General features: G+C 62.6%; 4 protein-coding genes across 4 annotated transcripts in view; 2 read left to right on the top strand and 2 right to left on the bottom strand.

The window, feature by feature from the left end:
• SOCS7 (suppressor of cytokine signaling 7) overlaps positions 1 to 351 on the bottom strand; it is a 16429-nt gene extending 16078 nt beyond the window's left edge. Inside the window, exon 1 of the mRNA XM_041402347.1 lies at positions 132 to 351. Coding sequence (XP_041258281.1) covers positions 132 to 351 — 220 coding nt within the window. The remainder of the gene's footprint in view (positions 1 to 131) is intronic.
• Positions 352 to 1049: 698 nt separating this feature from the next.
• On the top strand, positions 1050 to 11714 carry GPR179 (G protein-coupled receptor 179). Its single transcript, XM_041402346.1, has 12 exons — positions 1050 to 1986; positions 2400 to 2508; positions 3345 to 3420; positions 3608 to 3822; positions 3939 to 4007; positions 4341 to 4450; positions 5636 to 5874; positions 6257 to 6395; positions 6617 to 6722; positions 7210 to 7356; positions 7636 to 9848; positions 9995 to 11714. Exons 1-12 carry the CDS (start codon positions 1145 to 1147, stop codon positions 11712 to 11714), a joined length of 5985 nt encoding a protein of 1994 aa, XP_041258280.1. The 5' UTR covers positions 1050 to 1144.
• Positions 11715 to 13590: 1876 nt separating this feature from the next.
• On the bottom strand, positions 13591 to 20079 carry MRPL45 (mitochondrial ribosomal protein L45). Its single transcript, XM_041402345.1, has 7 exons — positions 19993 to 20079; positions 19616 to 19805; positions 18618 to 18735; positions 17516 to 17614; positions 16533 to 16581; positions 14814 to 14991; positions 13591 to 13700 (listed from the first exon to the last, which is right to left on the bottom strand). Exons 1-7 carry the CDS (start codon positions 20047 to 20049, stop codon positions 13591 to 13593), a joined length of 801 nt encoding a protein of 266 aa, XP_041258279.1. The 5' UTR covers positions 20050 to 20079.
• A 5000-nt stretch (positions 20080 to 25079) lies between these two features.
• The window catches only part of NPEPPS (aminopeptidase puromycin sensitive), a 39429-nt gene continuing 36834 nt past the window's right edge, over positions 25080 to 27674 (top strand). The window contains 1 exon segment of the mRNA XM_041402331.1: positions 25080 to 25273. Within this exon segment, the coding sequence (XP_041258265.1) occupies positions 25151 to 25273 (123 nt within the window). The 5' untranslated portion in view covers positions 25080 to 25150.

Below are 27674 nucleotides of genomic sequence, written 5' to 3'. Positions count from 1 at the left end.
CCCCCCCCCCCGGTGCCGTTCCCGCCTCTCCCGGTGCCGCCGGTCCCTCCCCGGTGTGGAGGCCGCGCCCCCGAGCCCCCCGGGCGCGCGTGGAGGGGCCGCGGGGCCGCTGCGGGCAGCGGGACACGCACCGAGCACAAGGAGCCGCTCCGAGCCCCGCACCCGCCGGCGGCACCGGCACCCAAGGGTGGCTCCGGCACCCGCGGAGGGACCCGCTCCGAGTCCCCAGTGCCCACGGGCGGGAGCGGTTCGGAACCCCGCCGGTCCCGGCACCCGCGGGGACGGGGGGTCACGGATGGTGGGGCCGAGGGCGGGGGGGCTCCCGGACACGCAGCTCCAGCCGCGACCCATCGGATTCATTCCCTGCTCCGGGACCGCGGGATGCGGTGGGGGAAACTGAGGCACGGGCGCACGGCGCTTCGTACCGCGAGCCCTGCGCGGCTCTTGCCCGGTTCTGGCGGACAGCGCGTCCCCACCGGAGCGGAGGGGACGGGACCGGCTCTCCCCACGCCTCCCCGCGGGCTGGGGCTGGGGAAGGTTATGGTTGCTTGAGGCTGGAGCAAGGAAACTGAGCACCCTCCCGTGCCTCAGTTTCCCCTCTGCAGCCCAGGTCTGCTGCGCGGGACATCCCACTTGGGGGGTGGGCTTCAGATCCCGCTCTTGCCCGCACCCAGCGCCCCCAGCCCCACAGGGACACCCCGCGTGGGTGCCACCCCCCATTCCCACCCCACGGCCCGGGGGGCACCGGACACTGCGGGATTGGATCCCGCGGGCGCCCCGTTCCCCCCGGCTGCCGAGGGGCCGCGGGGAGGGGGATGCGGGCAGGAAAATTCTGGTTGCCGTTGCCATGGCTTCCCATCAGGATGCGCTTGCATCACGGCCAGCCCGAGGGGCCGGGGCGCGGGGTCCCCACGGGGCTCAGACCGGGGGGCTCCGGGCAGCGCTGCGGCCCGAGCGGGAGCGCGGGGGCGGGCGGGGGGGCTCCGGGCAGCCGGTGACGTCTGCTCCGGCATCGCCGAGGGAGAAGAACGGGCGGCAGAGCGCGGGGCCGGCTCCGGGCAGCTCGGGGTCCCTGCCCGCCATGCGCCCCCCGGGCCGGCCGGGGGGGCCGCCGGGGGCCGGGGGGCTCCGCTGAGCCCCGGCCATGGGGCCGTGCCGGTGGTCGCTGCTCTGGGGCTTGCACGCCGCGCTGGTGCAGCTGGCCGCGCTCGCGGCGGGGCAGAGCCCGCAGGAGAGACCCCCGCGGCCGGCGGGGTGGTCCCCGGCCCCCGCATCCTCGTGGGCGCCCACCGTGGAGCCGGGAGCGCCGGGGGACGGCGAGGGCTCGGCGGCGGCGCTGGCGTTCCTGCGCACGGGCGATGCCGAGCGCCTGGCCCGGGCCAACTGCAGCGGGGCCGTGGCGGCGGCGGCCCCCGGGCCCGGGCCCCCCCCGGCGCTGCGGGCAGCCCTGCGAGCCGCCCCCGAGGCGCTGGCCCACGCCGCCAACTTCCTCAACATGCTCTTCCAGACCAACGACATCCGCGAGGCCAGCGTGGCCGAGGACGTGGAGTGGTACCAGGCGCTGGTGCGCAGCCTGGCCGAGGGGCACCCCTGGGTGCGCAGGGCCGTGCTGGCCCTCGACGCCCACCCGCTGGCCCCCAAGCCCCGGCTGATGCTGCAGGCCACCAAGGGGGACGGGCAGATCCTGCTGCAGGACGTGTCCGGCGCCGCTCCCAGCCTGGGCAACCTCAGCTGGGACAACGAGTGGTTCAACGCGCTCAAGTCGCAGCGGCTCCCGGCGCTGCGCAAGCGGGTGCTCAGCAACGACCTGCGCAGCCTGGAGACCCCCAAGTGGCAGCGGGGGGACAGCTACGTGGGGGACCCGGGCCACGTGCGCTGGTCCCCGCCGTTCCTGGAGTGCCGCGAGGGTCGCTTCCTGCCCACCTGGGCGGTCACGCTCTCCTCAGCCTTCTACGGGCTCAAGCCCGACCTCAGCCCCGAGTTCAAGTAAGTGGAGCCCGGAGGGGTTTGGGGGGCTGTCAGAACGGGTGGGAGGTTGCAGCTGGATGTGTCACCCACCCCGGGGTGTCCCCAGCGCCCTGCCCGTGTCCCTCTGCGTGTGCCTGCAGGTGCTCAGGTGTTTTTACACATCCTCAGGCACGGGGGTGACCCCCTGTCCCCTCACTGTGCTGCCCACCTTGCGCTGCCACCCCCTGTCACTGCTGCCCTGGGGGTGGGTGAGCCGGGCCGGGACCCCTCCCGGGACTGGGGGGTCCCTGCTGCACCCCTCTGCACGGGGAGCCGCAGAGGGAGGGCTGGGGAGGGAAGGGTCAGCTGGGATCGGCCCCAGAGCGGTGGCACGGGGTGGGCACAGGGGCGCCCCACGCCACCCCCTGGGCTGACCCCCTCCCTGGCCGCAGGGGGGTCGTGCGGGTGGACGTGGAGCTGCGGGAGGCGGCCATCGACCAGTGCTCCAGCGGGCCGGGCTGGTTCTCGGACACGCATCGCTGTGACCTCAACAGCACCCAGGTACAGCGCCCTGGCACCCCGCCAGGACCGGGGCACCCCCGCAGCCCATCCCCTCCCCCGCCAGGACCGGGGCACCCCGCACCCAGCCACCCCCGCAGCCCCGGCCGGGCTGCCCGTGCCCCGCGTCCCTCCCTCCGGGCTGAGCTTTATCCTCTCCCGGGCGATCCATCTGCTTCGCTCAGCTGCTCTCGCACCGCCGTGAGAGGTTTATTGTGCAAATCTTCCCTCCCCACCGCCAGCCGCGCCGTGTGACCCGGCTGCTGCTGCCCGGGCCCCGCGGGGACGGTGGGGACGGGGCCTGGCAGCCGCTGGCAGCACCACGGCGGTGCCCCCAGCAGCGCCCACCCCGGCGAGACAGCGGTGCCCGAGCGTCCCGGGGCTTGGCACCACCGGCAGCACCCCCAGGCAGGGCGAGCCCCCCAGCCCCCCGGCCTCGGGGTCCTTCCAGAGCTGTCCCCAAGCGGGAAAGGCGTCGCCAGCTCCTGTTTCCTACCAGCGATGCCTTCCAGAGGGCCGGGCTCCGCGCCGGGCATCGCTCCAGAAAACAACAATGCCCGGCCGGGGGGATTAGGGAGCAGGGCCGGGCCGAGGCTGCCGTCACGGCTGGGCAGGATTAGGGCGCTCGGCTGCATTAGGTGTCCATTTAGGTTTTAGGGAGGGATTTGGGGCCAAGCTTTGGGTTTTAATTCTGAAATGTTTAACCACTGATTTCTCACGGCTCTGGGGGAGGTCAGGTGCCCGTGAGCTGGGGGCTGCTGGAGCCGCCTGGGGCAGGGGCGTTTGGGGACAGAGGGGACACAGGGGGTGGGGGACGTGTCTCAGGCTGTCTCCTTCAGTGTGTCCCCCAGGAGAGCCGCGGCTTCGTCCTCGGGAGGTACCTGTGCAGGTGCAAGCCGGGTTTTTACGGGGCCGGCGGAGTGGCCAGCGGCGCCTGGGCAGGTGGGTGCCACCAGGCCCCGGGGTCCCTGCTGTCCCCAGCAGGATACAGCAGTGGGGGCAGGGCTGGGGGGCTTTGGGGACGCAGAACACGTGCCCTGGTGTGGGGGTGCCACCAGGCCCTGGGATGCGCTGGTCCCCCCCAATGCCGTGATCCTCCCAGCCACTGCTCTGTCCCCAGGTGTGGCAGGGACGGAGGGGGGGTCCCGGCTGGGGTGCCGGCCGTGCCCCCCCGGCTGTGCCACCTGCGAGGACGACACGCCCTGCCTGACCCAGGAGGACCCGGCGCTGCGGGCAGCGGTGCTGTCGTGCCAGGCCTGCTGCATGCTGGCCATCTTCCTCAGCATGCTCGTGTCCTACCACTTCCGACGGAGCAAGGCAAGCTGTCCCCGTGTCCCCCCGCTCCACTGTCACCCCAAACCCTGCAGGCTCAGGGATCCCCCTGCCCTGGCCCTGGCCCCTCACCCAGCACCCTCGCGCTGGTATCCCTGCAGAGGATCCGGACGTCAGGGATCGTCCTGCTGGAGACCATCCTCTTCGGGTCCCTCCTCCTCTACTTCCCTGTGAGTAGCCAGCTGTCCCCAGGGCTGGAAAGCCCCAGGATGGGTTTTCCAGGATGCAGCTGCCCCAAGCAGGGCACGGCTCCACCTAATTGTTAATTTTGCTGGCACGGTCGCTGGGGGCTGCCGTATAAACCTTCTCAGAAAATCAAATCCCTTTTCTCCCGCTGCCTGTGGGGATTAATCGCTGCCCAAATCCCCTCTCCCCTCCCGCAGCAGTGCAGCGGGTGCTGCAGGGTCACGGGGGAGGGTGGCACAGTGCTGGCATGAAAAGCAGGTGGCTCCCGAGGCTGGGCAGGCAGGATCCAGCCCGGATCCCTCTCGCCCTCTCGCCAGGTGTTCATCCTGTACTTCAAGCCGAGCATCTTCCGCTGCATCGTCCTGCGCTGGGTGCGGATGCTCGGCTTCGCCATCGTCTACGGCACCATCACCCTCAAGCTCTACAGGTAGCTGGGGGCCCAGGACCCCCACAGCAGAAAGGGTTTGGGTCTAAGGACCCCCAGAGTGGGGAGGGCTTGGGACCCCCACAATGGGATGGGCTGGGGTCTCAGTGGGATGGGTGGGGGTCTCACTGGGCTGGGTAGGGGTCTCAGTGGGACGGGCAGGGGCCCAGTGGGATGGGTGGGAGTCTCACTGGGACGGGCAGGGGTCTCACTGGGATGGGTTGGGGTCTCACTGGGATGGGTTGGGGTCTCACTGGGACGGGCAGGGGTCTCACTGGGATGGGCAGGGGTCTCCCTGGGACGAGCAGGGGTCTCACTGGGACAGGCACAGGGGGTCTCACTGGGATGGGCACAGGGGGTCTCACTGGGATGGGCAGGGTCCCAGCAGGACAGGCAGGGGTCTCAGTGGGACAGGCAGGGGGGGTCCCAGCAGGACGGGCAGGGGTCTCACCCTGGGCGGGGGTCTCCCTGGGACAGTGTTCCTGTCGCGCACGGCGCAGCGCGCTCCCTACGTGTCGAGCGGGCGGGTGCTGCGGCTGCTGGCGCCCATCCTGCTGCCCGTGCTCTGGTTCCTGGCGGCCTGGACCGTCGGCACGCTGGAGAACATCCGCAGGGACATCCCGCTGGTCGTCCGCGCCCAGACCAGCCGCGGCCTGCGCTTCTCCATCTGCGGCCACGACTGCTGGGATTACATGATGGTCATCGGTGAGACCGGCCCCCGGCCCGGCCCGGGGGTCCCCACGGACCCCACCCCAGAAATGTGGGGCTTTCCTTCTCTTATCCGTTTAATCTTCCTTAAGCTGCAAGGATCTGGGAGTCCCCATGGACCCCATCCTATAATGGGGTCTCACTGGGATGGGCGGGGGTCTCACTGGGATGGGTTGGGGTCTCACTGGGATGGGTTGGGGTCTCACTGGGATGGGCGGGGGTCTCACTGGGATGGGTTGGGGTCTCACTGGGATGGGCGGGGGTCTCACTGGGATGGGCGGGGGTCTCACTGGGACAGGCACAGGGGGTCTCACTGGGATGAGCACAGGGGGTCTCACTGGGATGGGCGGGGTCCCAGCAGGACGGGCAGGGGTCTCACTGGGATGGGCAGGGGTCTCACTGGGACAGGCACAGGGGGTCTCACTGGGACGGGCAGGGTCCCAGCAGGACGGGCAGGGGTCTCACCCTGTGCCCCGGCAGGGTGCTGAAGGTGTTCCTGTCGCGCACGGCGCAGCGCGCTCCCTACGTGTCGAGCGGGCGGGTGCTGCGGCTGCTGGCGCCCATCCTGCTGCCCGTGCTCTGGTTCCTGGCGGCCTGGACCGTCGGCACGCTGGAGAACATCCGCAGGGACATCCCGCTGGTCGTCCGCGCCCAGACCAGCCGCGGCCTGCGCTTCTCCATCTGCGGCCACGACTGCTGGGATTACATGATGGTCATCGGTGAGACCGGCCCCCGGCCCGGCCCGGGGGTCCCCACGGACCCCACCCCAGAAATGTGGGGCTTTCCTTCTCTTATCCGTTTAATCTTCCTTAAGCTGCAAGGATCTGGGAGTCCCCATGGACCCCATCCTATAATCTGGGGCTTTCATTCCCTTGTCCCCTTAATCCTCCTGGAGGTTTCAAGGAGGGTTGGGGTCCCCCAGCTGCCTCCCCCCTGAGCATCCCCTGGTGTTGAGTCCCAAACTTTGGGAAGGCCGTGCTGGGGGACGCCCCATTCCCACCTCTGAACATTCGGGGTGAGGGTGCTGGGCAGCAGCTGAGCACCCCAAAAGCTGCTGGGGCTGGGGATGGCTGCTCAGGGCGCGTCCTGCTGTGCCCACAGCCGAGATGCTGTTCCTGCTGTGGGGCAGCTTCCTGTGCTACGCCACACGCGCCGTGCCCTCGGCCTTCCACGAGCCCCGCTACATGGGCATCGCCCTCCACAACGAGCTCATGGTCTCTGCCACCTTCCACGTGGTCAGGTAGGGCCAGGAACCGAGGGTTCCCCCCCCCCGGGGATGCTCAGGAGCCGTCCCAAGGTGGGGAGGGCTTGGGTGCTCTGGATCTCCAAAGGAAAGGGGGCTTGGGTGCTCAGGACCCCCACGATGGGAAGGGTTTGGGTGGCCAGGCAGGGGGGCTGTGGGCTCTGCAGGTGGGGAGGGGCTGTGGTGGGAGCTGGCACTGCCCTCCTGGTCCCTTCCAGGTTCCTGTTTGTCCCCTCGCTGCATCCGGACTGGACTCTGCTGCTCTTCTTCGCTCACACCCACGGCACCGTCACCATGACCCTGGCCCTGCTCTTCATTCCCAAGGTACTCCAGGGAAGGAACGGAGCTGGGCAAGGGGCTGGAGCACCACAAGAGGCTCAGGGAGCTGGAGGGCTCAGTCGGGAGAAGAAGAAGCTCAGAGGGACCTTCTGGCTCTCCACAAGTCCCTGACAGGACCTGGGGAGGGTCAGGTTCTGCCCCCAGGAACAGGAACAGGAGGAAAGGGAATGGCCTCAGGCTGGGCCAGGGGAGGTTTGGGTTGGATATCGGGGAAATTTCTCATGGAGAGGGTGATCGGGCACTGGAACAAGTGGAGTCCCCACCCCTGGAAGTGCTCCAGACCGTGAGGATGTGGCACTGGGGACGTGGGTAAGCGGTGGCTTTGTCAGCACTGGGAGAACAGCTGGACTCGCTGACCTCGGAGAGCTTTTCCATCCTCCACAATTCCAGGATTCCATCGCTAACACTCCCCCCAGGGGCTCGGGGGGCTGGGACAGGGCCCCCCGAGTGACTCCGCCGTGTCCCCGCGCAGTTCCTGCACACGGGCTCGCCGCTGCGGGAGGAGATCACGGCCGAGGTGTACGAGGACGAGCTGGACATGCGGCGCTCGGGCTCCTGCATGAACAGCAGCATCGCGTCCGCCTGGAGCGAGCACAGTCTCGACCCCGATGACATTCGGGTGGGTGGCACACTCAGGACCTTCTTTTGACGCTAGCTGTGCAGAGTAAGAGGTGCCTTTCGCAATCTTTTCCTGACGCAAAGCAGAGGGAGGGGACCAGGGGGTGCAGGGTGACCCCACCCGGGTGGACAAACCCGCTGCGTCCTCTGGGCAGCGCGGGGGGCTTTGGGGACACGGGGACAACGCGGGGCTCTGCGGGGCGGTCCCGGCCGCAGCCCCCGCTGTAGGCGCTCTCCTCTCTCCCTTTTCTCTGCCGCGTCCCCCCCGCCCGCGGCGCAGGAGGAGCTGAAGAAGCTTTACCGACAGCTGGAGGTGCACAAGACGTGGCGGATGGCCACCAACAACCCGCACCTGGCCAAGAAGCGCGGCTCCCGCCGCAGCCTGGCCCGCTCCATCCTGCGCCGCAGCGGTGCCGAGCTGGCCGGGAGCGCGTCCCGCCGCAGCAGCGCCGGGGACCGGGCGGGGACCCCGTCCCGCCGCCGCTCCTCGGCCAAGCGGCTGCTGGATGCCGCCGGGACCGGCCTGAGGACGCGGGACGAAAGCTCCGGGCGCCGCTCCTCGGCGCTGCGCAAGTCCCGCAGCTCCGAGGGGCCCCCGCGAGGGTCGCCCACCCCCAGCCCGCCCGAGGAGCCTCCGCCGGCGGCGGGGACGGACTTGGAGCAATCCGACAGCGACTCGCTGGACGCCGCCCCGCTCCTGTGCAAATCGGCCAGCGCGCAGAACCTGTCGGGGCACTGGCAGCGACCCCCGGGCCGCGCCCCGGCTCTGCAGAAGTCGCACAGCGTTGTCGCCGGGGCGCGGGAAGTGGCGCTGCTGGCCGCCCGCAGGGCCGCCCGCCAGCAGTGGCACGGCAGCCGCCACCTCTCCGCGCCGGCCCCGGGGGTCCCCAGCGACGCCGCGACCCCGCAGAGCCCCGCCGAGAGGCGGCAGGACGCGGCCCCGCCGGGCGATGCCAAGGGGCACAAACATGTCACCTACGCGCCCGTCAAGAGCGTCAGCGCTGACAGCGCCCACCCGGCCAGGAAGGTGCGGGTGACCGTGAAGAAAACCCCCCCTGCGCCCCCCGTCCGCTACCAGAGCCTGCAGCGCTCGGGGACGCTCGGGGACGGCCCGGAGCCACCCCCGGGCCCCCCGGCACAGGCGGGAGAGGCGCAGGGGACAGCAGGGGAGTGCGTGTCCCCCCCGGCAGGGAAGGGCAGGCTGCTGACCCCGAGCGCCACCTCGGCACACGTCTGTCCCTGGGAGCTGGTCCAGGACGAGATCCTGGGCAGGAAACAAAAAGCGGCCGAGGCAGCAGAGTCGGGGACCCCCGGTGACACGGCGGCCACCACCCCCGGCCCCAAGGCGCCCCCCGCGAAGAGTTTCCGGAGCCTGGGACTCGCCATCAAAGCCCTCAACCGCTCCAGGGGGAAGAGCATCCTGAAAGGGAAAAGCGAGGGGAGCCTCAGGCAGAGGGGCAGCAGCAGGAGGGAGAAGCCCGGCCTGGCAGAGGCCTCGGCCGTGTCCCTCGGGGGGGTCAGCCCAGCCCCCGCTGCCAGAGGCCCCGAGGGGAGCGGGCCGAGCCCCGAGACCCCCGCCCTCCAGCACAACAACAACGCCGCCACCCCCGGGGAAGCCGCGGGCTGGGGGGACAGCGGGACAGGAGGACAAGTGGACAGCCCGGCCGCGGGGACGGGCGGTGGGGACAAAGCGGCAGAGGAGCCCAGCGCTGCCCGAGGGGACGCGGGTGCCGGGCTGGAGCCGCCCAGCGCGGGCCACCAAGGAGCGGATCTGGGGGAGGACGTTCCTGGGGTCACAGCGGAGGAAGGGACACCTGAAGAGCCCGAGGGGACCAGCAGGTCCCCCCAGCCCCGGGAGCGCCCCGAGGAGGCGCAGCCGCCTGCAGAGCCCACCCCGAGCAGCGAGCGGGGCGCGGCGCGGGCTGAGCCTTGTCCGCCCGGATGGCTCGGAGCGCCGGCAGGAAGGGCAGCCTTGCTGCGCCAGCAGGCGATCGCTCCCCGGCAGGACGAAGGGAGCCCGGAGAGCCCGGAGAAGGCGCTGGAAGAGGGGAGCAGCCAGCCCGAGCCCGAGCGGGTCCCTGGAAGGAGCTGGAGCGGGGCCGGCAGCGCGCAGGGAGAGCTCGGTCCTGGGGGAACGCGGGGATCCCCCAAATCTGGAGAAGGTGTGGAGCAGCCTGGCATGGGGCTCGCAGGGAAACCCCCAGCTCTGCCCAAACCCTCATCCCAGCGGGCTGGAACCACGGAGAGCAAAAAGGCCAACATCTGCCCCTGGGAGGTGGAGGATGAGCTGCACCCTAAAACAGAGATCTGCCCCTGGGAAGAGGCTGCGGCGCCGTCGGGGAAGGAGAGATCGAGGCAGGACACGCATGGCACTTCCAAAGGGGAAGAAAAAGTGGGATCCAGAGCACCGGAAAAGGGAAAGCAGCCCCCAGCCAAACCCCTGCCCAAATCTCCTTCAGGGAGATCCCAGAGCGGAAGGAGAGCAGAGACCGAGTGTCCATCTGTCCTTGGGAGAGCCTGGACACGGAGCAGCCCCCAGCCAAACCCCACACTGGGAGCTCAGCACTGCCCAGAGCAGCTCCAGGGAAATCCCAGAGCTCAGAGAGGGCAGAGATCTGTCCCTGGGAGACTGAATCCAGTGGCAAAGCTGAAATCTGTCCCTGGGAGTCTCAGAGCTCTAAATCCAGTGACAAAGCTGAAATATGTCCCTGGGAAGTGGCTGCACCTCAGCTGGAGAAGGGAACAGCACCTGGTAAGGAGAAACTCCCAAGAAAAGATGAGACCAAAGCTCTGGAGAAGGGGAGCAAAGAGAGGGAATCCATCTGTCCTTGGGAGAGCCTGGACACGGAGCAGCCCCCAGCCAAACCCCACAGTGGGAGCTCAGCACTGCCCAGAGCAGCTCCAGGGAAATCCCAGAGCTCAGAGAGGGCAGAGATCTGTCCCTGGGAGTCTCAGGACATGGAATCCAGCAGCAAAGCTGAAATCTGTCCTTGGGAAGTGGCTGAACCTCCCTCCCAGCAGCCAAAGGCAAAGCAGGTCCCTGCTGGGGGCTCCAAGTGGGACAAGCGCATCACGCGCCAGGCAGCGCTGGCCAGCCCGGAGAGATCCCTGGAGAGCAGAGAGAGAGTGTCCATCTGTCCTTGGGAGAGCCTGGACACGGAGCAGCCCCCGGCCAAACCCCACACTGGGAGCTCAGCACTGCCCAGAGCAGCTCCAGGGAAATCCCAGAGCTCAGAGAGGGCAGAGATCTGTCCCTGGGAGTCTCAGGGCTCCAAATCCAGTGACAAAGCTGAGATCTGTCCCTGGGAGAGTCAGGGCTCCAAATCCAGTGACAAAGCTGAAATCTGTCCCTGGGAGGTGGCTGAGCCTCAGCTGGAGAAGGAAACAGCCCCAAGTAAGGGTAAACTCCCAGGAAAAGAAGACTCCAAAGCTCTGGAGAAGAGCAGCAGAGACCGAGAGTCCATCTGTCCTTGGGAGAGTCTGGACAGGGAGCAGCCCCCGGCCAAACCCCACACTGGGAGCTCAGCACTGCCCAGAGCAGCTCCAGGGAAATCCCAGAGCTCAGAGAGGGCAGAGATCTGTCCCTGGGAGTCTCAGGGCTCCAAATCCAGTGACAAAGCTGAGATCTGTCCCTGGGAGAGCCAGGACCTTAAATCCAGTGACAAAGCAGAGATCTGTCCCTGGGAGTCTCAGGACATGGAATCCAGCAGCAAAGCAGAGATCTGTCCCTGGGAGGTGGCTGAGCCTCAGCTGGAGAAAGGAACTGGCCCAGGTAAGGAGAAGCTCCCACCAAGAGAAGCCTCCAAAGCTGTGGAGAAGGGGAGCAGAGACCGAGAGTCCGTCTGTCCATGGGAGAGCCTGGACACGGAGGAGCTGTCCCTGCAACCTGCAGTGGGGAAGGAGCCACCCAAGAAACCCGGCAGCACGGAGAGCAGGAAATACGAAATTTGCCCCTGGGAAGCAGCAGAGCCCATTGGGTTGGAGCAGGAACTCTCCCAGCCAGGTGTGCAGCCACAGGGAGCCCAAAGGGGTTCCCCTGCAGGGATGGGACAGCCAGGAGTCAGCGCTGTGTCTCCAACACTTCTGGAGAAGTCCAGGGGCAGATCCCACGGGGAAGCCGAGCACAAGCCCCTGTGCCGGCTCCTGCCCAGCACCCCGCGCCCAGGGGCGGGCAGCAGCTCCAGCCCTGGCCTGGCTGAGGTTTGTCCTTGGGAAGCTGGAGAGGCTCCAGCAGCACCTGCCAAGCCCGGTTTGGACACGAGGAAAAGCTCTGAGGTGTGTCCGTGGGAGGAGGAGAGCACGGAGCCCCCCCGGACCCGCCCCGGGCAGGGCAGAGCCCGGGATGGGAGCGGGGTGTGAGGGGATCCCAGCTCCGGCATCTATCCATGGATCCATCCCTCTGTCCTTTCCCTCCACCCATCCATGGATCCATCCCTCCCTCCATCCCTCCCTGGAGCTGGAGGCTGCTCCCCCCTGCCCAGCTCTGGTGTTGGACTGGGGGGTCTGGGGGTGTGAGGCTGAAGGTCCTGGTTGTGTAATTTTGTGTAAATACAGGAAATAAACGGAATTATCTACGGAGTGTGCTGGGAGAGGCTCTCAGTGAGGTGGGGAAGAGCTGGGATATCCTGAGGGGAGAGAGGAAATCCAGCAGTGGAGGGGTTAAGTGGCAGAGGATGGAGATGGGCTGACTGGAAGGGAAGGTCACTCTCCCAAAAAAGCCACATTCCACCCAAAAAAACCCCTTTTCATTCCGAGACAGGGTGGGGAACCCTGGGCTTGGAGGGAAGGACCTTGAATCCACCCAGGGACACCTCCCGCTGCCCCAGGCTGCTCCAGCCTGGCCCTGGGCACTGCCAGGGACCCAGGGACAGCCCCAGCTGCTCTGGAATCCCATCCCAGCCCCTCAGCACCTCCCCAGGGAGGAATTCCTTCCCAGTATCCCATCTCTCCCTGCCCTCTGGCAGAGGGAGCCCATTCCCTGTGTCCTGTCCCTCCACCCCTCTCTCCATGTTTCCTGTAGCTCCTTCAGGGAATCCTCAGTGAGGTCACCCCAAAAATCCCCTTTTCCAGCCTCATCAATCCCGATCCTCTCCTCCCTCTGGGTTCAGGAATTCCATCCCCTCCTTTCCTGAGCTCCACGGAGGGATCTGAGCTCCCACACTCAGCTCCTGAGCGAGGCAGAGGCTCCACGGAAAAGGGTTTTTTTAGGAACAGAGGGACTGTGCCACCCCTGTGACATCCCAAAGGACATGGCAGGGATTCCACTGCTGGCTCCTCTCCCAGCACAGCACAAAGAGGAGGTCCTGCCCTCCCGAAAGGAACACTGAGGAGCAGAAAGGAGCCACAGCTCCTCTTCTCACAGCTCTGCAAAATCCCTCTCAAGGAAGAAATAAAAAATCCTGGAACTCTCCCACGCTCTGGAAGTGGCTGAGTTAAAAAAGCAGGACAAGAAGGAGAAAAGGGTTTGTTCCTGGGTGAGCAGGGAGGATTTTTCTGTCAGTGAGGAGAACTGGCTGAGCAGAGCAGGAATAGAGAAGGAGCCTCACAGGGGGGAAAAAAGAAGTGTTCTCCCAAGGGAGGCAAAGCAGGGACAGCTGCAAATGTCACCGTGCCCACAGGATGGTGCCAGGCCCTCAGTGACAGCAGCAGCTCTGCCACCAACACCACCCCCAGCCCCTCGTGAGCAGCCAAAACTGAAGTTAAATCCAGTGATTTAACTGAAGATAAATCCAGCTGTGCTGCAGCTCCTCTGGGAAACCCCAACGGCAGCACCCCCTGACCTCACCACAGAGCTCGATTTGAGGCTTTCCTGGTTTCTGTTAAAAAACAGGAGTTTGGGAATCAGCAGAGAAAGAGAGGTGGGAAAAAAAACAGTGCCAACAGCCACTGGTGAAGTTTTAATGCCTGAGCAGCAGCTCTGTGACACCTCCCATGGAGGTGACAAATATTCCAAGGGCTCTCCCATGGAATTCAGGACACAGGGTGGGCTGTGGATGCTCCAGGGCTCCTCATCCTCACAGAAAGCCAGCGAGGGTGAGGCTGCAGCACAGAGTGTGGGACAGAGCCCAGCTCCTCCCAGAGCTCATCCAGGTCCTGCTCCCACCCCTCAGGCTCCTTGAAGGACAAATCTGGAGTGGCTGGAGCCCATTCCTGAAGGCACAACCACGTCCATCACACACGTTCCCAATCCTCCCTCCTGGCCTGTTTGCTGCCCCTGTCCACGTTCCAGAACTTTCTACTTCACTGTTTCTTGCTCCTGTGAGGGATCCGGGGCTGGGCCAGGAATCATCACGGTCTGGAAAAGCAAGGGACAAAAATCAGCAGGAGAAAGGGGAGCAGAGGGTTCTGGAGAGGGAAAAAAGGGGGATCAGATGGAGGCAGGAGAAGGGAATGGGGTGGGAAGCCTTGAATTACACTGGAATTCTCCCCTCCTTCTCCTCCAAGATCTATTTTTAGTAACACAGGAGGCAGAGACACTTACTGAGGTCAGGCACAGAGGGAAATAATTCCCAAAATTATCCCAGACCTGCCCTCAGCCATTCCAGGCCCTCATTCCAGCTCCCAGGTGCTCCAGGGACAATTCCATGGACATTCCAAACAGCTCTGCCCGTGGAGGAACCCCCCACCTTCCCCTCCCAGGCAGCTCAGCTTTGCCCAGAACGATCCCCAGGGATTTGTTCATCCCGGAGCAGGCTCCTGGGTGATCCAAGTGTGACCTCCCAGGAAAATGGGGATTGTTCATCCTAGAGAAGTTTCCTGAGTGACCTAAGTGTGACCTTCCAGGAATGCCTGGGAACATTTGGATTGTTCATCCCGGAGCAGGCTCCTGGGTGATCCAAGTGTGACCTCCCAGGAAAATGGGGATTGTTCATCCTGGAGAAGGTTCCTGGATGATCCAAGTGACCTCCCAGGAGAACGGGGCCTGTCCCCCCCGGAGCAGTATCTGGGTGACCCAGCTGTGACATCCCAGGAATGGCTGGGCACATTTGGACTGTCCCCCCTGGAGCAGGCTCTGGGTGACCCAGCTGTGACCCCCCAGGAATGGCTGGGCACGTTTGGATTGGCCCCCCAGCAGGCTCTGGGTGACCCAGGTGTGACATCCCAGGAATGGCTGGGCACATTTGGACTGTCCCCCCTGGAGCAGGCTCTGGGTGACCCAGCTGTGACCCCCCAGGAATGGCTGGGCACGTTTGGATTGGCCCCCCAGCAGGCTCTGGGTGACCCAGGTGTGACATCCCAGGAATGGCTGGGCACATTTGGACTGTCCCCCCTGGAGCAGGCTCTGGGTGACCCAGCTGTGACCCCCCAGGAATGGCTGGGCACGTTTGGATTGGCCCCCCAGCAGGCTCTGGGTGACCCAGGTGTGACATCCCAGGAATGGCTGGGCACATTTGGACTGTCCCCCCTGGAGCAGGCTCTGGGTGACCCAGCTGTGACCCCCCAGGAATGGCTGGGCACCTTTGGCTCTGTCCCTGCCCCGGCTCACCTGGCGGCTGTGCATCCTCACGGTCACCTGCCCGTAGAGGTTGCCCCGGTTCAGGACGCCCTCGCAGCGCACGTGCACCACCCTGGGGGGCTCCAGGGACTCCACAAAGCTCCAGCGGATGGTTTTGTACCTGTTCCCTCGCACCATGTCCTGCCAGCAGAAACCAGCCTGGCATTAATTAAATTGTTAACGAGCTGTTCGCTCCCGGCAGCGAAAATCAGCTCCCACCCTGGTGGCCCTTGGGGCTGGTTTTGGTTTTGTTTAGGTTGGGATTGAGGGTATTTGAGAGGGAATTTAGGACTAAATGTTCAGGTTTTATTTATGTTTAGGTTTTATTTATGTTTAGGTTTAGATATTTCAGATTTATTTATGTCTAGGTTTAGATATTTAGGTTTTATTTATGTTTAGATGTTTAGGTTTTATTTATGTTTAGGTTTAGATGTTCAGGTTTTATTTATGTTTAGGTTTAGATGTTCAGGTTTTATTTATGTTTAGATATTTCAGCTTTATTGTGTTTAGGTTTAGATGGTTATTATGTTTTATTTACATTTAGGTTTAGATGTTTATTATTATTTATTTTTAGATGTTTATTTATTTTAATGTTTATTTATATTTTAAGTTGTGAGCTTTACAGTATTTTACTAATAAGTTACAAAAAGGTTAACAACTTCTACACAAGGTCTTTTAAATTATTTAACTAAGAAACCATATTTAAATTATTTTTATTTTTAGCTTAATAACTAATTACTCGAAGTCCACAACGCAGACTTTTCTGTCTAATTATAAAATACCACTTAAACTTGTGAAGAACAGTTAGTTACTCTTCTACAACTTATAATTTGCCTTATATACATTGTTATATTTTAAAATCTTAAATGTTAGTTTTTTTACTTAGTGATATTACTTCTAATCAAACTACACATTTGTAATCTTGGTGTTACTAAACAATTCTGGAAGTTTTTTTAATGGCCCTAGGTCAAACACATGATTTTCTTGGGGGTCTGTGCTCTTCAGCACAGAAAGTTTAAAATTTTCAGCACCTAGGATTCTAACAGAACTCAGTCTGGATTAATGTTTATTTATATTTTAAGTTGTGAGCTTTACAGTATTTTACTAATAAGTTACAAAAAGGTTAACAACTTCTACACAAGGTCTTTTAAATTATTTAACTAAGAAACCATATTTAAATTATTTTTATTTTTAGCTTAATAACTAATTACTCGAAGTCCACAACGCAGACTTTTCTGTCTAATTATAAAATACCACTTAAACTTGTGAAGAACAGTTAGTTACTCTTCTACAACTTATAATTTGCCTTATATACATTGTTATATTTTAAAATCTTAAATGTTAGTTTTTTTACTTAGTGATATTACTTCTAATCAAATCATTTGTAATTTTAGTGTTACTAATCAATTCTGAAAGTTTTTTTAATGGCCCTAGGTCAAACACATGATTTTCTTGGGGGTCTGTGCTCTTCAGCACAGAAAGTTTAAAATTTTCAGCACCTAGGATTCTAACAGAACTCAGTCTGGATGTCAATGGGAGCAAGGAGAAAACACCACTGGTTGTTGGTGAATTTTGGGTTTTTCCTCCCAGCTCTTTGCTGAATCCAGGGGAAAAAAAATAAAAAAAAAAGAAAAAAGACACTGCCAGGGGGTCCCTCCCACCCCAAAATTGCAGGCACTTACGGGGTAGCAGCGCTCGGTCACCAGGGAGTGAAGCTTCTGCTTGTTGAAGCTGCAAAGGGAACAGCCCGGCCACCCCAGCTCAGGAAGGGAGCTTCCCCACAACCTCCTGATATCCCCAGATTCCTGATATTCCCACAGATTCCTGATATTCACACAGATTCCTGATATTCCCACAAACTCCTGATATTCCCAGATTCCTGATATTCCCACAAACTCCTGATATCCCCAGATTCCTGATATCCCCAGATTCCTGATATTCCCAGATTCCTGATATTCACACAGATTCCTGATATTCCCACAAACTCCTGATATTCCCAGATTCCTGATATTCCCACAGATTCCTGATATTCACACAGATTCCTGATATTCCCACAAACTCCTGATATTCCCACAAACTCCTGATATTCCCACAAACTCCTGATATTCCCCACAGATTCCTGATACTCCCCACACAAATCCCAGCTCTGGCCCCACAAATTCTTGCATTTCCCCCACAATTTCCTGATATTCACCTCGCACAAATTCCTGCAATTCTCCCCGCAAAATCTTCCATTTCCCCCACAAATTCTGCCTTTCCCCCACACAAATCCCAGCTCTGGCCCCACAAATTCTTGCATTTCCCCCACCATTTCCTGCTTTCCCCTCACAAATTCCAGCTTTGCCCCCACACAAATGCCTCCTTGCCCCCCACAAATTCCCCTCTCAAATTCCCTCGTTCCCCCACACAAATTCCCTCTTTCCCCCACAAAAATTCCCACTTTTTCTCCCACACAAATTCCACTTTCCCCCCTCACTAATTCCACTTTGCCCCCACACAAATTCCCACTTTTCCTCCCACACAAATTCCCACTTTCCCCCCCTCACAAATTCCACTTTCCCCCCTCACTAATTCCACTCTGCCCCCACACAAATTCCTCTTTTCCCCCCTCATCCACTTTTCCCCCACAAATTCCATCTCCTCAAGGCCCAGGGAAGGGCCTTACTTTGCCAGGGAGTTGTGGGCCTCAATGAATATCTCCTGGGCTTTCTCAGGGAAGGTTTTGGTGCTGAAATCCGGGTCATGATCCTTGATCTTCCGCAGGCTGGGAAACAACAAACCAAGGAAAGAACAAAACTGGATGTGTGGATCCTATAGGATTCAATCCCAGCTTTTACCAGCTGAGAACTGGAGATCTCCCACTAAGAGAAAACCTTCAGGGGGCTGTAAAAGAGCCAAATCCAAAGAATCCTAAAAAAGCTGGGAGTGCACGGCGTGGCTGCTCCCAGCAGGGGAGGTGGGAACGCCAGGGAAGGGGAGCAACAACAAAAATGGGAAAAGCAGGGAGGAAACAACCCCTTCATCCTAAAAATCACCCAGAGATCCCTCAGCCCCTCACAGAGGGGGTCTGAGAGGATGTGGGGGAATTCTGGGGGGGTCTGGGTGACCTGGGAGGACACAGGGGTGTCCTGAGGGGGATTTGGGGGAGTTTTGAAGGGATTTGGGGGGGTCCTGGGTGTCCTGGAGGTGACCTTGGGGGGACACAGGGGTGTCCTGGGGGTGGATTTGGGGAATCTTGGGGGTCCCAGGGGTCCTGGAGGTGACTGGAGGGAACACAAAGGGGAGGGTCACAGGGGGATCCTGGGAGATTTGGGGGGACCCTGAGGAGTTTTGAGGGGATTTGAGGTGTCCTGAGCGGCCTGGAGTGACACAGGGGTGTCCTGGAGGGGATTTATGGGAGCTTTGAGGGGATCTGGGGGGTCCTGGGAGCCCTGGAGGGAACACAGTGGGGGTCACAGGGGGGTCGTGGGTGGGTCTGTGGGAGCCTTGAGGGGATCTGGGGGCTCCTGGGTGTCCTGGAGGGAACACAAGGGGGGTCCTGGGTGGGTCTGTGGGAGCTTTGAGGGGATCTGGGGGGTCCTGGGTGGGTCTGTGGGAGCTTCGAGGGGATCTGGGGGGTCCTGGGTGGGTCTGTGGGAGCTTTGAGGGGATCTGGGGCTCCCAGCTGTCCTGGAGGTGACCTGGGGGAGGAATACCAGCCATGGCCAGACCCAGGAGAGGCCAAGCAGCGGGTTAATGAGGATAATTAGCTAACGAGGGGTACGTACGCCAGCTGGGAGGCCGCTGTCTGCCTCAGCTTCTGCATCTGCTGCTTCACCCCGTCCTTGGAGAGCGAGCTGAGGCGCGCGTCGCCCTCGGGGGGCACGTAGGGATCCATGATCTCAGCTGGGGGAAAGCAGCTCAGCAGCAGGCCCAGAGCCCCGGGGGGGAGGCAACTCCTCCCAGGGAAACTTCTCAGAAGTTTGGGAGAATCCTGAGAGAGCTTCCCTGGGAGAAGCTGGCCCACGGGTGCTGCTCTCTGCTGTTGCCCCACAGCACAGGGACGAGGGGGGAAATGGCTTCAAAATGAAGTTTAGAGGGGATTTGGGGACGGAATTCCTCCCTGAGGGGCTGGGATGGGATTCCCAGAGCAGCTGGGGCTGTCCCTGGGTCCCTGGCAGTGCCCAGGGCCAGGCTGGAGCAGCCTGGGGCAGCGGGAGGTGTCCCTGGGTGGGATTGAAGGTCCTTCCCTCCAAACCTGGGGTTCTGTGGGGCTCCCCAGCCCTATCTCGGAATGAAAAGGGGCTTTTTGGCTGGAATGTGGCTTTTTTGGGAGAACAGCCTTCCCTTCCATTTCCTTTCTTTCCTCTCCAGCCACAGCAGGGGTGGCACTGGGTGGGATCTGAGGTCCCTTCCCACACAGACCATTCCATGACGCCACTTTCCAGCTCCTTGTAGCATTGCTCCGCTTTTACAGGTGGAGAGCTTGGCTCAGGAGGGGATTTGGGGAAGAAATCCCTCGCTGTGAGGGCGTCAGGCCCTGGCACAGTGCCCAGAGGAGCTGTGGCTGCCGTGGGTCCCTGGCAGTGCCCGGGACAGCGGAGTGTCCCTGGAGGGCAGGGCTGCCACTGGAGGGGCTTTCCCAGCCCAAGCCCCTCTGGGATTCCAGGATTCCCGACAAAGGCACCAGCAGCTCCGGAGAGCGGGCAGGGAAGCCGTTCCCCCGGCCAGAAGGAAGGGCGGGGGAGGCGCTCGGCCTGATTCCGCGCGGTCCGCGCTGCCGTACCCGTGCACGCCAGGAAGAAGGTGCGCTCCATGCGCTCGTCCGGGAAGACCGGCGCCGCGGAGCTCAGCCGCCTCTGCCTCTCCTCAGCGCTCAGCTCCCGGGCCCACTCGGGCACCCGCGGGCCCTTCCTCCTGCTGCGGGCCGGCACAACCAGCGGCAGCGCCGCGGGCCGGAGCAGCGACTCGGCGGCCTGAGGGGAGGCAGCGCCGAGCCCGCGGTGAGCCGGGCGCCGCCAGGCCTCCATTGATCTCCCCTCTCGCCGCAAAGCGCCACGGCCCCCCGCGCTCCTCCCTCGCCCTCAGCCCCCCACACCGCTCATCCTCAGCGGCCGCACAGCCGCTCCCCGGCGCCCCTCAGGCCGCCCGTGCCGGCCCCACCTTGCAGCAGAGCCGCGGGGCCCTGCGGCCCAGCCCCGCCGCCATGGCGGCCGCCATCTTTCCCCCCGCCGCGGGGGATGGCGGGAACGGGGGCGGGGCCGCGCGCGCGCGCGGGAAGGGGCGTGGCCGGCGGGAGCCCGCGCCCGCGCCCGCGAGTGGAAAATTCCATCGGCTGCGGAGCCCCGGGGGGGCGGGGCCGGCGCGGGAGGCCCCGCCCACCCCCCGAGCGCGCGGAGGGGGGACCCCCGTGCGTGGTGCAGTGCGGGGGGCGGGGGGTCGCTGCTCCCATCCCCCACCCCCACACGGGTCACGTGCCGCAGGCCCGGGACCCCCACCCTGCCCCGTGCGGGGGATGCTGCGGGTGTCGGAGCCCCCCAGACCTGCACCGCATTTCCAGACCCCCCCGGACGCGCAGAGCCCCCCAGGTTCCTGCGCCCCCCCAGCAGCTCCGTGGGGTTTGTGCGATGCTTTTGGGATTTCCCACGGCAGCAGCCCCTGGAGGTGGAGGGGGGTCGGGGGCAGGGGTCCCTCCGGATGCCCCCGGGACAGCAGCGCGGGGGGGCTCGGGGGTCCCTCCGAATGTCCCGAGGACAATCCAGGATGGGGCACCCCCGCCCTAAATCACAAACCGGCTCACCCCAAGCCCTCTTCCCTGGGAAGCCCACCCCCGGACGCCCCGGGGATGCTCGTCCCCCGCCGAGCCAAAGGCGAGCCCAGCCCGGGCTGCGAAGCCCGGGGGGCCCCTCGGGGCCGGGGGGCTCGCCGGAGGCTCCGGCCGCGCTGGCTGCGCCTGGCCCCGCTCCCAGCTCGCTTCGGGGACTGTTGATCTTGGCTCCGAGGACGCGTTGCTCCATCGGACAGCTGGTTAATGTGTAGTGACGGCTCCGCTGTGCCCGAGACCGTTGATCCCGGCCCGAGCTCTTATCTGAGCCGGGACGAGCCGGGAGCGGCCGTGCGGGGCTGGGCGGGGGGCGCGGGGGGAGCCGGGCCCCGCTGCCTGGGGGGGATGGCGTCTGCAGCCCGCCAGCACCTCCCAAAATTCGGAGTGGTGCCCGCTGGGGTGCGCGGGGGGCAACACCAGCAGAGAGCGCTTCCCGCAGCGGCTCCGCTGGGAAACGCGGAGAACTCTGGAAAACCGGGATGAAGCCCCGGGGCTGCGGGGCCAGTCCTGGAGCCGCCGGGCTGAGTCACCGGCCCCGAGCCCCACGGCCCCGGCGCTTTCCCACGGCTCCCGACTGGTGGGGCTGGATTTTCCCAGCCCAGCTGGCTCTCCTTGATGCCATCCCGGCCGGTTCCACCTCCGTGGGCAGCGCTGGGGGCTCTGGAACCCCTCTGGAGCCGCCTCCTTGCCCGTGGGGGCTCCTGGGGGGCTCGGCCCGGGAGCATCCCTGAGGAAATTTGGGATGGGGCGGTGGAGATGCCACTGGATGATGTCCCCAGCCCAGCTGTGCTCGTCTCCTTGCAAAACCACCACGTGGGGATTTGTCCCGTGGGAGAGCGGGATCAGGGCTGGGATCAGGGCTCGGCACCCGCCCCAAGCTGTCCCCGCCAGCTCCAGGCAGGGGCTGGGCCACCTTTGCCTCCATCCTTGTGCAACTTGTCCCAGGTGAGGCGGGAGGAGCCGCACGCACACACGGAGAGGGGAAAATCCAGGGAAAAACGCCTCCCAACCCCCCGGGAATGACCCGCGGAGCAGGAGGCCCCAGAGCTTGGAGCGCTGCTGTCCCCGTGCTCCCGAATACCAGAGATTCCAGCCCTAAGCCGGCGGCCCAGACCTGCGAGGCAGGATTAGCCGGTGCCCCGCGGCTGCTCCCGCCCCGGCAGCACCGGCGAGAACTCCGGCGAAAGAGAGAGAAGAAAAGAAAAGCCTCTCTCGGGAATTTCATTCTTTTCTTTCCTCCCCTTTTAAAATTTTTCTCCCCCCTTGTTTTTCCTAATTAGAAAGGAGCACTGACAGCGGTTGGTGGCTGCAGAGGCTCTGGGCTAATTACAGCTCCTGGCTTCCACCCCGTCCGTTTGTCCCCGGGCCCTCCGCGGTCTGGCGCTACAGGAGAACCCGGTTTGGTCGGGACACGGCGGAGGAGGCGGCTTCCCCCCGCCTTTCTCCGTGCAGCCTCGCTCATTCTCTCTTTCTTCCTTTTTTTTTTTTTTAATTTTCTGGATTCTTGCTGACAGCAGCATCTGTCACCTCCCAGCATCTCCCGTGCGGAGCAGCGCCCGCGGGAAGCGCCCGGAGCCCTTTGCCAAGCACAAGCCCCGTGCCCACCGAGACCCCCCCGGCGGGGCAGGAGGGCACCCGGTGACCCCGCGGCCGTGCGGGACGGGAATTAGAGCTCAGAGGAGACAATCCCCTCCGCCTCCCTCCCGCGGCTCTGCTCCAGGAATAGTTTTATCCTGCCCCTGACCTTCCCGTGGCTCTGCCGGGGACAGCCACCCGCAGCAAGGCGGGCGGGGACGGGACTTCTGCCCTGGCAAAGTCCCCCAGCACGGCCGGGGCTCGCCTGGGCTTCTCCCGCCGTCCTGCTGCGGTGGCCTCGGGGCGTCCCCAGCGCGGCCAGGCTGACCCCAGTCCCATCCACCCCGGCCGCAAACCCCACACGGAGCCTGCTCGCCAAACCGTGGGGTCCAGCCCTTCCCTGGCCGCAGGGCAGACGGGGCTTTCCGCCCAGAACCCCGCCAGGATTCCATAAAATCCTCAACCATTCCCTGGGCCAGCTGCCGGCGCCGATGTCCCCGCAGCCTGTCCCCGTGTCCCGCGGGGCTCCGCGCCGCTGCGAGCGGGCAGCACGGAGCAGGGCGGCAGCTGCCCGAACCCCCCGCGCGGCTCCAGCTGTTTCCAGCTGTTCCCAGCTGTTCCCTTGTCTCCCTTTCCTTCCCCGGGGCTCTGCAGCACAATGCGGCCCCGCGGCAGCCCCGGATGAACCCGGGCTCGGCAGCGCTGGCTTTTGGCAACCATGTGCTGAGAGCCGCCTGTACTTTCTCCCTGCCCCAGTTCGTGCCGCCGGCTCCTGCGGGTCTCAGCGAATCCTATGAAGTTCTGTTTTGACAGAAAATACCCACTGCAAAACAAAGCAAGTCTGTTACCTTTCACATTCTTGAATTTGATTATTTGAGTTACTTTGCTTCTTTGTAACAGTTTAATTTGATCTCACACTGATGAAACAAATAAGACTGTCCGAAATCCCTGCTCCCTCCCGAAATCCCTGCTCCCTCCCGAAATCCCTGCTCCCTCCCGAAATCCCTGCTCTCTCCCTGAAATCCCTGCTCCCCCTGAAATCCCTGCTCCCTCCCGAAATCCCTGCTCCCTCCTGCCTGGAATCTCTGCTCCCTCCCGAAATCCCTGCTCCCTCCCTGAAATCCCTGCTCCCTCCCGAAATCCCTGCTCCCTCCCTCGAACCCCTTCTCCCCTCTCGAACCCTGTTCCCCTCCTCAAATCCCATCTCCCTCTCTCGAGTTGCTGCTCCCTCCCTAAAACCCCTGCTCCCCCCTGCCTGGAATCTCTGCTCCCCTCCCCAAATCCCTTTTCCCTCCTCGAATCCCTTTTCCTTCCCAAATCCCCATTCCCTCCTCAGATCCAACTCCTCTCCTCAAATCCCTGCTCACCCTCTCCACTCCCTGCTCGCTCTCTCCCTGGCTCAGCGCTAACTCATCTTTTTTAAACAGCAAAGTGTCACTTTTAACAAAAATAAATCTCTTTGGGGAAGGAATAGTGAGAAATAAACTGAATTATAGAGAGCAAAGAGGGAAACCCGGGTGTCCCAGCACGGGGGCACCATTGCAGCTCTGCCCCCAGCCTGAGTGCACTGGGAGAGCCAGGAGCCTGAACTGGGGGAACTGGGAGCCCCACTGGCGGGGTGCCGGTGCCACCCCAAAACCAGGAGCCCCTGGGTGCACTGTGCCAATCCCGGCCCAGGGCAGCTGGCCCGAGAGCCCCCAGCTAACGGGGAGCCAGCATCCGGCCGAACCGGGAGCACCGGGAGCCGCGGTGGATGGGGGGCACTGTGCCGGGCCCACCCGGACCGGGCACACCGGGATCCTCCAGTACTGAGCACACCGGGATCCCCAGTACACCGGGATCCCCAGTACCGGGCACACCGGGATCCCCCAGTATGGGGCACATTGGGATTACCGGGGTTCACCGGGATCCCCAGTACCGGGCACACCGGGATCCTCCAGTACCGGGCACAATGGGGATCCCCAGTACCGGGCACACCGGGATCCCCAGTACCGGGCACACCGGGATCCCCCAGTATGGGGCACATTGGGGTTACCGGGGTTCACTGGGATCCCCATTACCGGGCACACTGGGACCTCCTATTACGGACACACCAGGATCCCCGTTACCGGGATCCCCATTACCGGGACTCGCCGGGATCCTCATTACCGGGATCCTCATTAGCGAGATCCCCATTACAGACACACCAGGATCCCCATTACCGGGTTCCCCGTTACCGGGATCCCCACTACAGACACACCAGGATCTCCGTTACCGGTATGCCCATTACCGGGATCCCCGTTACCGGTTTCCCCATTACCGGGGCTCACTGGGATCCCCGTTACCGGGATCTCCGTTACCGGGATCCCCATTACACACACACACCAGGATCTCCATTACCGGGATCCCCGTTACCGGGATCCCCATTACCGGGGCTCACTGGGATCCCCGTTACCGGGATCTCCATTACCGGGATCCCCATTACACACACACCAGGATCTCCATTACCGGGATCCCCGTTACCGGGGCTCACTGGGATCCCCGTTACCGGGATCCCCGTTACCGGGATCCCCATTACACACACACCAGGATCTCCATAACCGGGATCCCCGTTACCGGTATCCCCATTACCGGGGCTCACTGGGATCCCCGTTACCGGGATCCCCATTACACACACACCAGGATCTCCATAACCGGGATCCCCGTTACCGGTATCCCCATTACCGGGGCTCACTGGGATCCCCGTTACCGGGGCCGCCCCGTTGCCGGGAAGGGGGCGTGTCCTCGCGGGGCGTGTCCTGGCGCATGCGCACTCCTCTCCAGCGCTTACGCAACTCCTCCCGCCGCCTTTTCCCCCCGCCTCTCCCCCGCGGGGCTCCCCCCGCCGCCGCCGCCGCCGCCCCGCCGGGGGGGGCGCAGCCCCGCACCCCCCGCGCTCCCGCCATGCCGGAGAAGCGGCCGTTCGAGCGGCTGCCCGCCGACGTGTCCCCCCTCAACTATGGGCTCTGCCTCAAGCCGGACCTCATCGACTTCACCTTCGAGGGCAAGCTGGAGGCCGCCGTGCAGGTAGGGCCCCCCCCCCTTCTTCCTCCTCATCCTCCCCTTCCTCATCCTCCTCCTCCCGGGCCGGCCCCCGAGGGGTCCCGCCGGCCCGCGCCCCCCGAGGGGACCCCTCGTGCCCCGGGGGGCCCCTCAATGCCCTCCTCGCCCGCCGGGTGCTCCCTCAGGGCCCCCGCTCGCCCCCTGCCCGGCCGTGCCCTGAGGGACCCGCGCCGCGCTCCCCCCGCTGCGCTGCGCTCCCCTCAGGGCCCGGCCGGGCAGGTGCAGGGAGGCCCCCGGGGGCTCCCCCGCCTCTGCTCCGTGTTTCCATTCACGATGGACGGGCAAAGCCCCCCCGGGACCCCCAAAACCCGGCTCGGCTCGGGGGCAGCCCCGCCCAGCCCCGCTGCGGCCCCCGCGGGTCCCCCCGGGGGGATGCGGGATCAGCCCGGGACGTGCCCCCAGCCCCTCGGGGACCCCCGAGCCGCGCTCCCAGCGGGCCTGCGGGTGGACGGCGATTTTGCTGGAAAAGCCAAATAAGCCGTGAAAGGAGAAGTCCCCCCGGGTGGCTCTCGGGGAGGGTAGGCCTCGGTGTCACGGAGGGGCTGGGGATGGGAGCCGGGGAGAAGGCTTGCGGAGCCGAAACGCTGCGGGTTTTTCTGCAAGGAGAGAAGAATCCTCCTCGCCGTGCTCGTGCTTCGGAGCCGGAACCAGTTCTGTGAAATCCTTCAAGTCTCTCCCAGTCATTCTCATTGGCTGCTCTGCCAAGATTTCCCGAATTTGCTTTCACGTCTTTTTTTTTATTATTATTTATTTATTTATTTAATTTTTCATTGCGATTTGAGATTGGTATAGAATTATAAAAGGATAACTAGTTTGGGGCCTTTTTTTTTTTTTTTTTTTTCCCCTGAAAATCAGATGGTCGCACTCGCCGTGCTCGTGCTTCGGAGCCGGAACCAGTTCTGTGAAATCCTTCAAGTCTCTCCCAGTCATTCTCATTGGCTGCTCTGCCAAGATTTCCCGAATTTGCTTTCACGTCTTTTTTTTTATTATTTATTTATTTATTTATTTAATTTTTCCTTGCGATTTGAGATTGGTATAGAATTATAAAAGGATAACTGGTTTGGGGCCTTTTTTTTTTTTTCTTTCTCCCCTGAAAATCAGATGGTCGCACGGAGAGCTTAAAAAAATATTTGAGGGAGGTTTTAAGTCTTGAGATGTGAGCAGATCTAAGCCTTGCTGTGCTGAAGGGGTGGTTCAACCTGGTTTTAACCGGGTAATAAATGCAAGGAGGCAGTAAAACCTGCAGGATCTGAAGCACAGGTAGAGAAGAAGGCGAGTTCTTCCCTGGGGGAGGCCCAAGGCTGGGGATGATTGGGGAATCTTGTGACTTTGGGGACCTGCAGGAACCCGAGCAGACGTGAGTAACTTTGTGTCATGTGACAGAAATATTGAAAACCTAAATCTGATCCTGGCTCCGGGGTTTGGTTCCAACCTCAGGGGCCTCTGCTGCCTTTTGGGGTGTTTCAGTTTAAAAAAGGCCGCTTTGGGAAATTCTCATTTTCTTCCCCTTTAATCCCAGCCACCTATTCCTGTCCTCACACCCCGGCCCTGTTAGAGCTGTGGGGCTGTAAATGGGATCACTGAAATCATCCAGGTTAAAAATAACGCTCGGGGGGAGGGGAGCAGTGGCTTTTTAAGTGGCTTTTTAAGCCACTGCTTGAGGAGAGGAGCGCGAGCAGTCGCTGGGATGCAGGAATTGCCCGGAGGTGCCTCCTGGCAGGGCTGGCCGGTTTGCAGGTTTTATTCCTGGAGAGGAGGTTGAATATCCTGCTGTGTCCAGGTGGGTTGCTGGAGCAGAGGATTCCAGCTGGAGGTGTGCAGTGACCCCGCAGGTCCCAGGCTCTGACATTTTCCCTTCCACATCCTGGGGAGCTGCCCTGGCGTTCCCACAGGAGAGAGGAGGGGGAAAGACACCAAGGAACCGCAGAGGGCGAGGTTTTTGAAACAGATCTAAAGAATGTATCTTTATTTTGGATAACTTTTAACACCGTGAGGCCGGCGGGAGCCGCCTCCCGGCTGCCTGGAAGCGGGCAGGGAGGTGCATCGGGGGTGAGCTCACCTGCCCCGGCAGGGCTGTGGTCTGGAGAGCTTTCCTGAGCTGCCAAGCACAGGGAAATCCCAGGAAATTAGAGGGGAACTGCCCTGCACCTTGATGGGCAGAGCAACAACCAGCTCACCCACAGGGTGCTCTCTGTTCAGGGCTTGATGTACAAAAATTGATAACTATCAGCGTATTTTTGGTCAGCTGGTGTAAAAAATAAGGATTTTGGGGTCAAATTACTTCAGTGAAGGATCTTTTCTACCTGAACCTGAGCTCAGCAGAGATGTTCTGTTTGCAGCACCCCCTGAGAGCTTTGGAGTTGCT

The sequence above is a fragment of the Onychostruthus taczanowskii genome, unplaced genomic scaffold (genome assembly GCF_017590055.1).
Source record: "Onychostruthus taczanowskii isolate IOZ18803 unplaced genomic scaffold, ASM1759005v1 scaffold197, whole genome shotgun sequence".
In the NCBI taxonomy this organism is placed as follows: domain Eukaryota; kingdom Metazoa; phylum Chordata; class Aves; order Passeriformes; family Passeridae; genus Onychostruthus; species Onychostruthus taczanowskii.
The sequence above is the reverse complement of the archived record's forward strand: the minus strand, read 5'-3'. Positions and strand labels throughout refer to the sequence as shown.

Bases quoted from the DNA above. Each gene is read 5' to 3' on its own strand.
- GPR179 (XM_041402346.1), top strand. From the start codon at position 1,145: ATGGGGCCGTGCCGGTGGTCGCTGCTCTGGGGCTTGCACGCCGCGCTG. The intron at 4,451-5,635 runs GTAGCTGGGGGC...GTGCCCCGGCAG, and splicing joins ATCACCCTCAAGCTCTACAG to GGTGCTGAAGGTGTTCCTGT. The intron at 9,849-9,994 runs GTGTCCATCTGT...GACTGAATCCAG, and splicing joins GGAAGGAGAGCAGAGACCGA to TGGCAAAGCTGAAATCTGTC.
- MRPL45 (XM_041402345.1), bottom strand. From the start codon at position 20,049: ATGGCGGCCGCCATGGCGGCGGGGCTGGGCCGCAGGGCCCCGCGGCTC. The intron at 17,615-18,617 runs GTACGTACCCCT...GTTGTTTCCCAG, and splicing joins ACAGCGGCCTCCCAGCTGGC to CCTGCGGAAGATCAAGGATC. The intron at 13,701-14,813 runs GTGCCCAGCCAT...TTCCCTCTCCAG, and splicing joins GGGCAGGGACAGAGCCAAAG to AACCCTCTGCTCCCCTTTCT.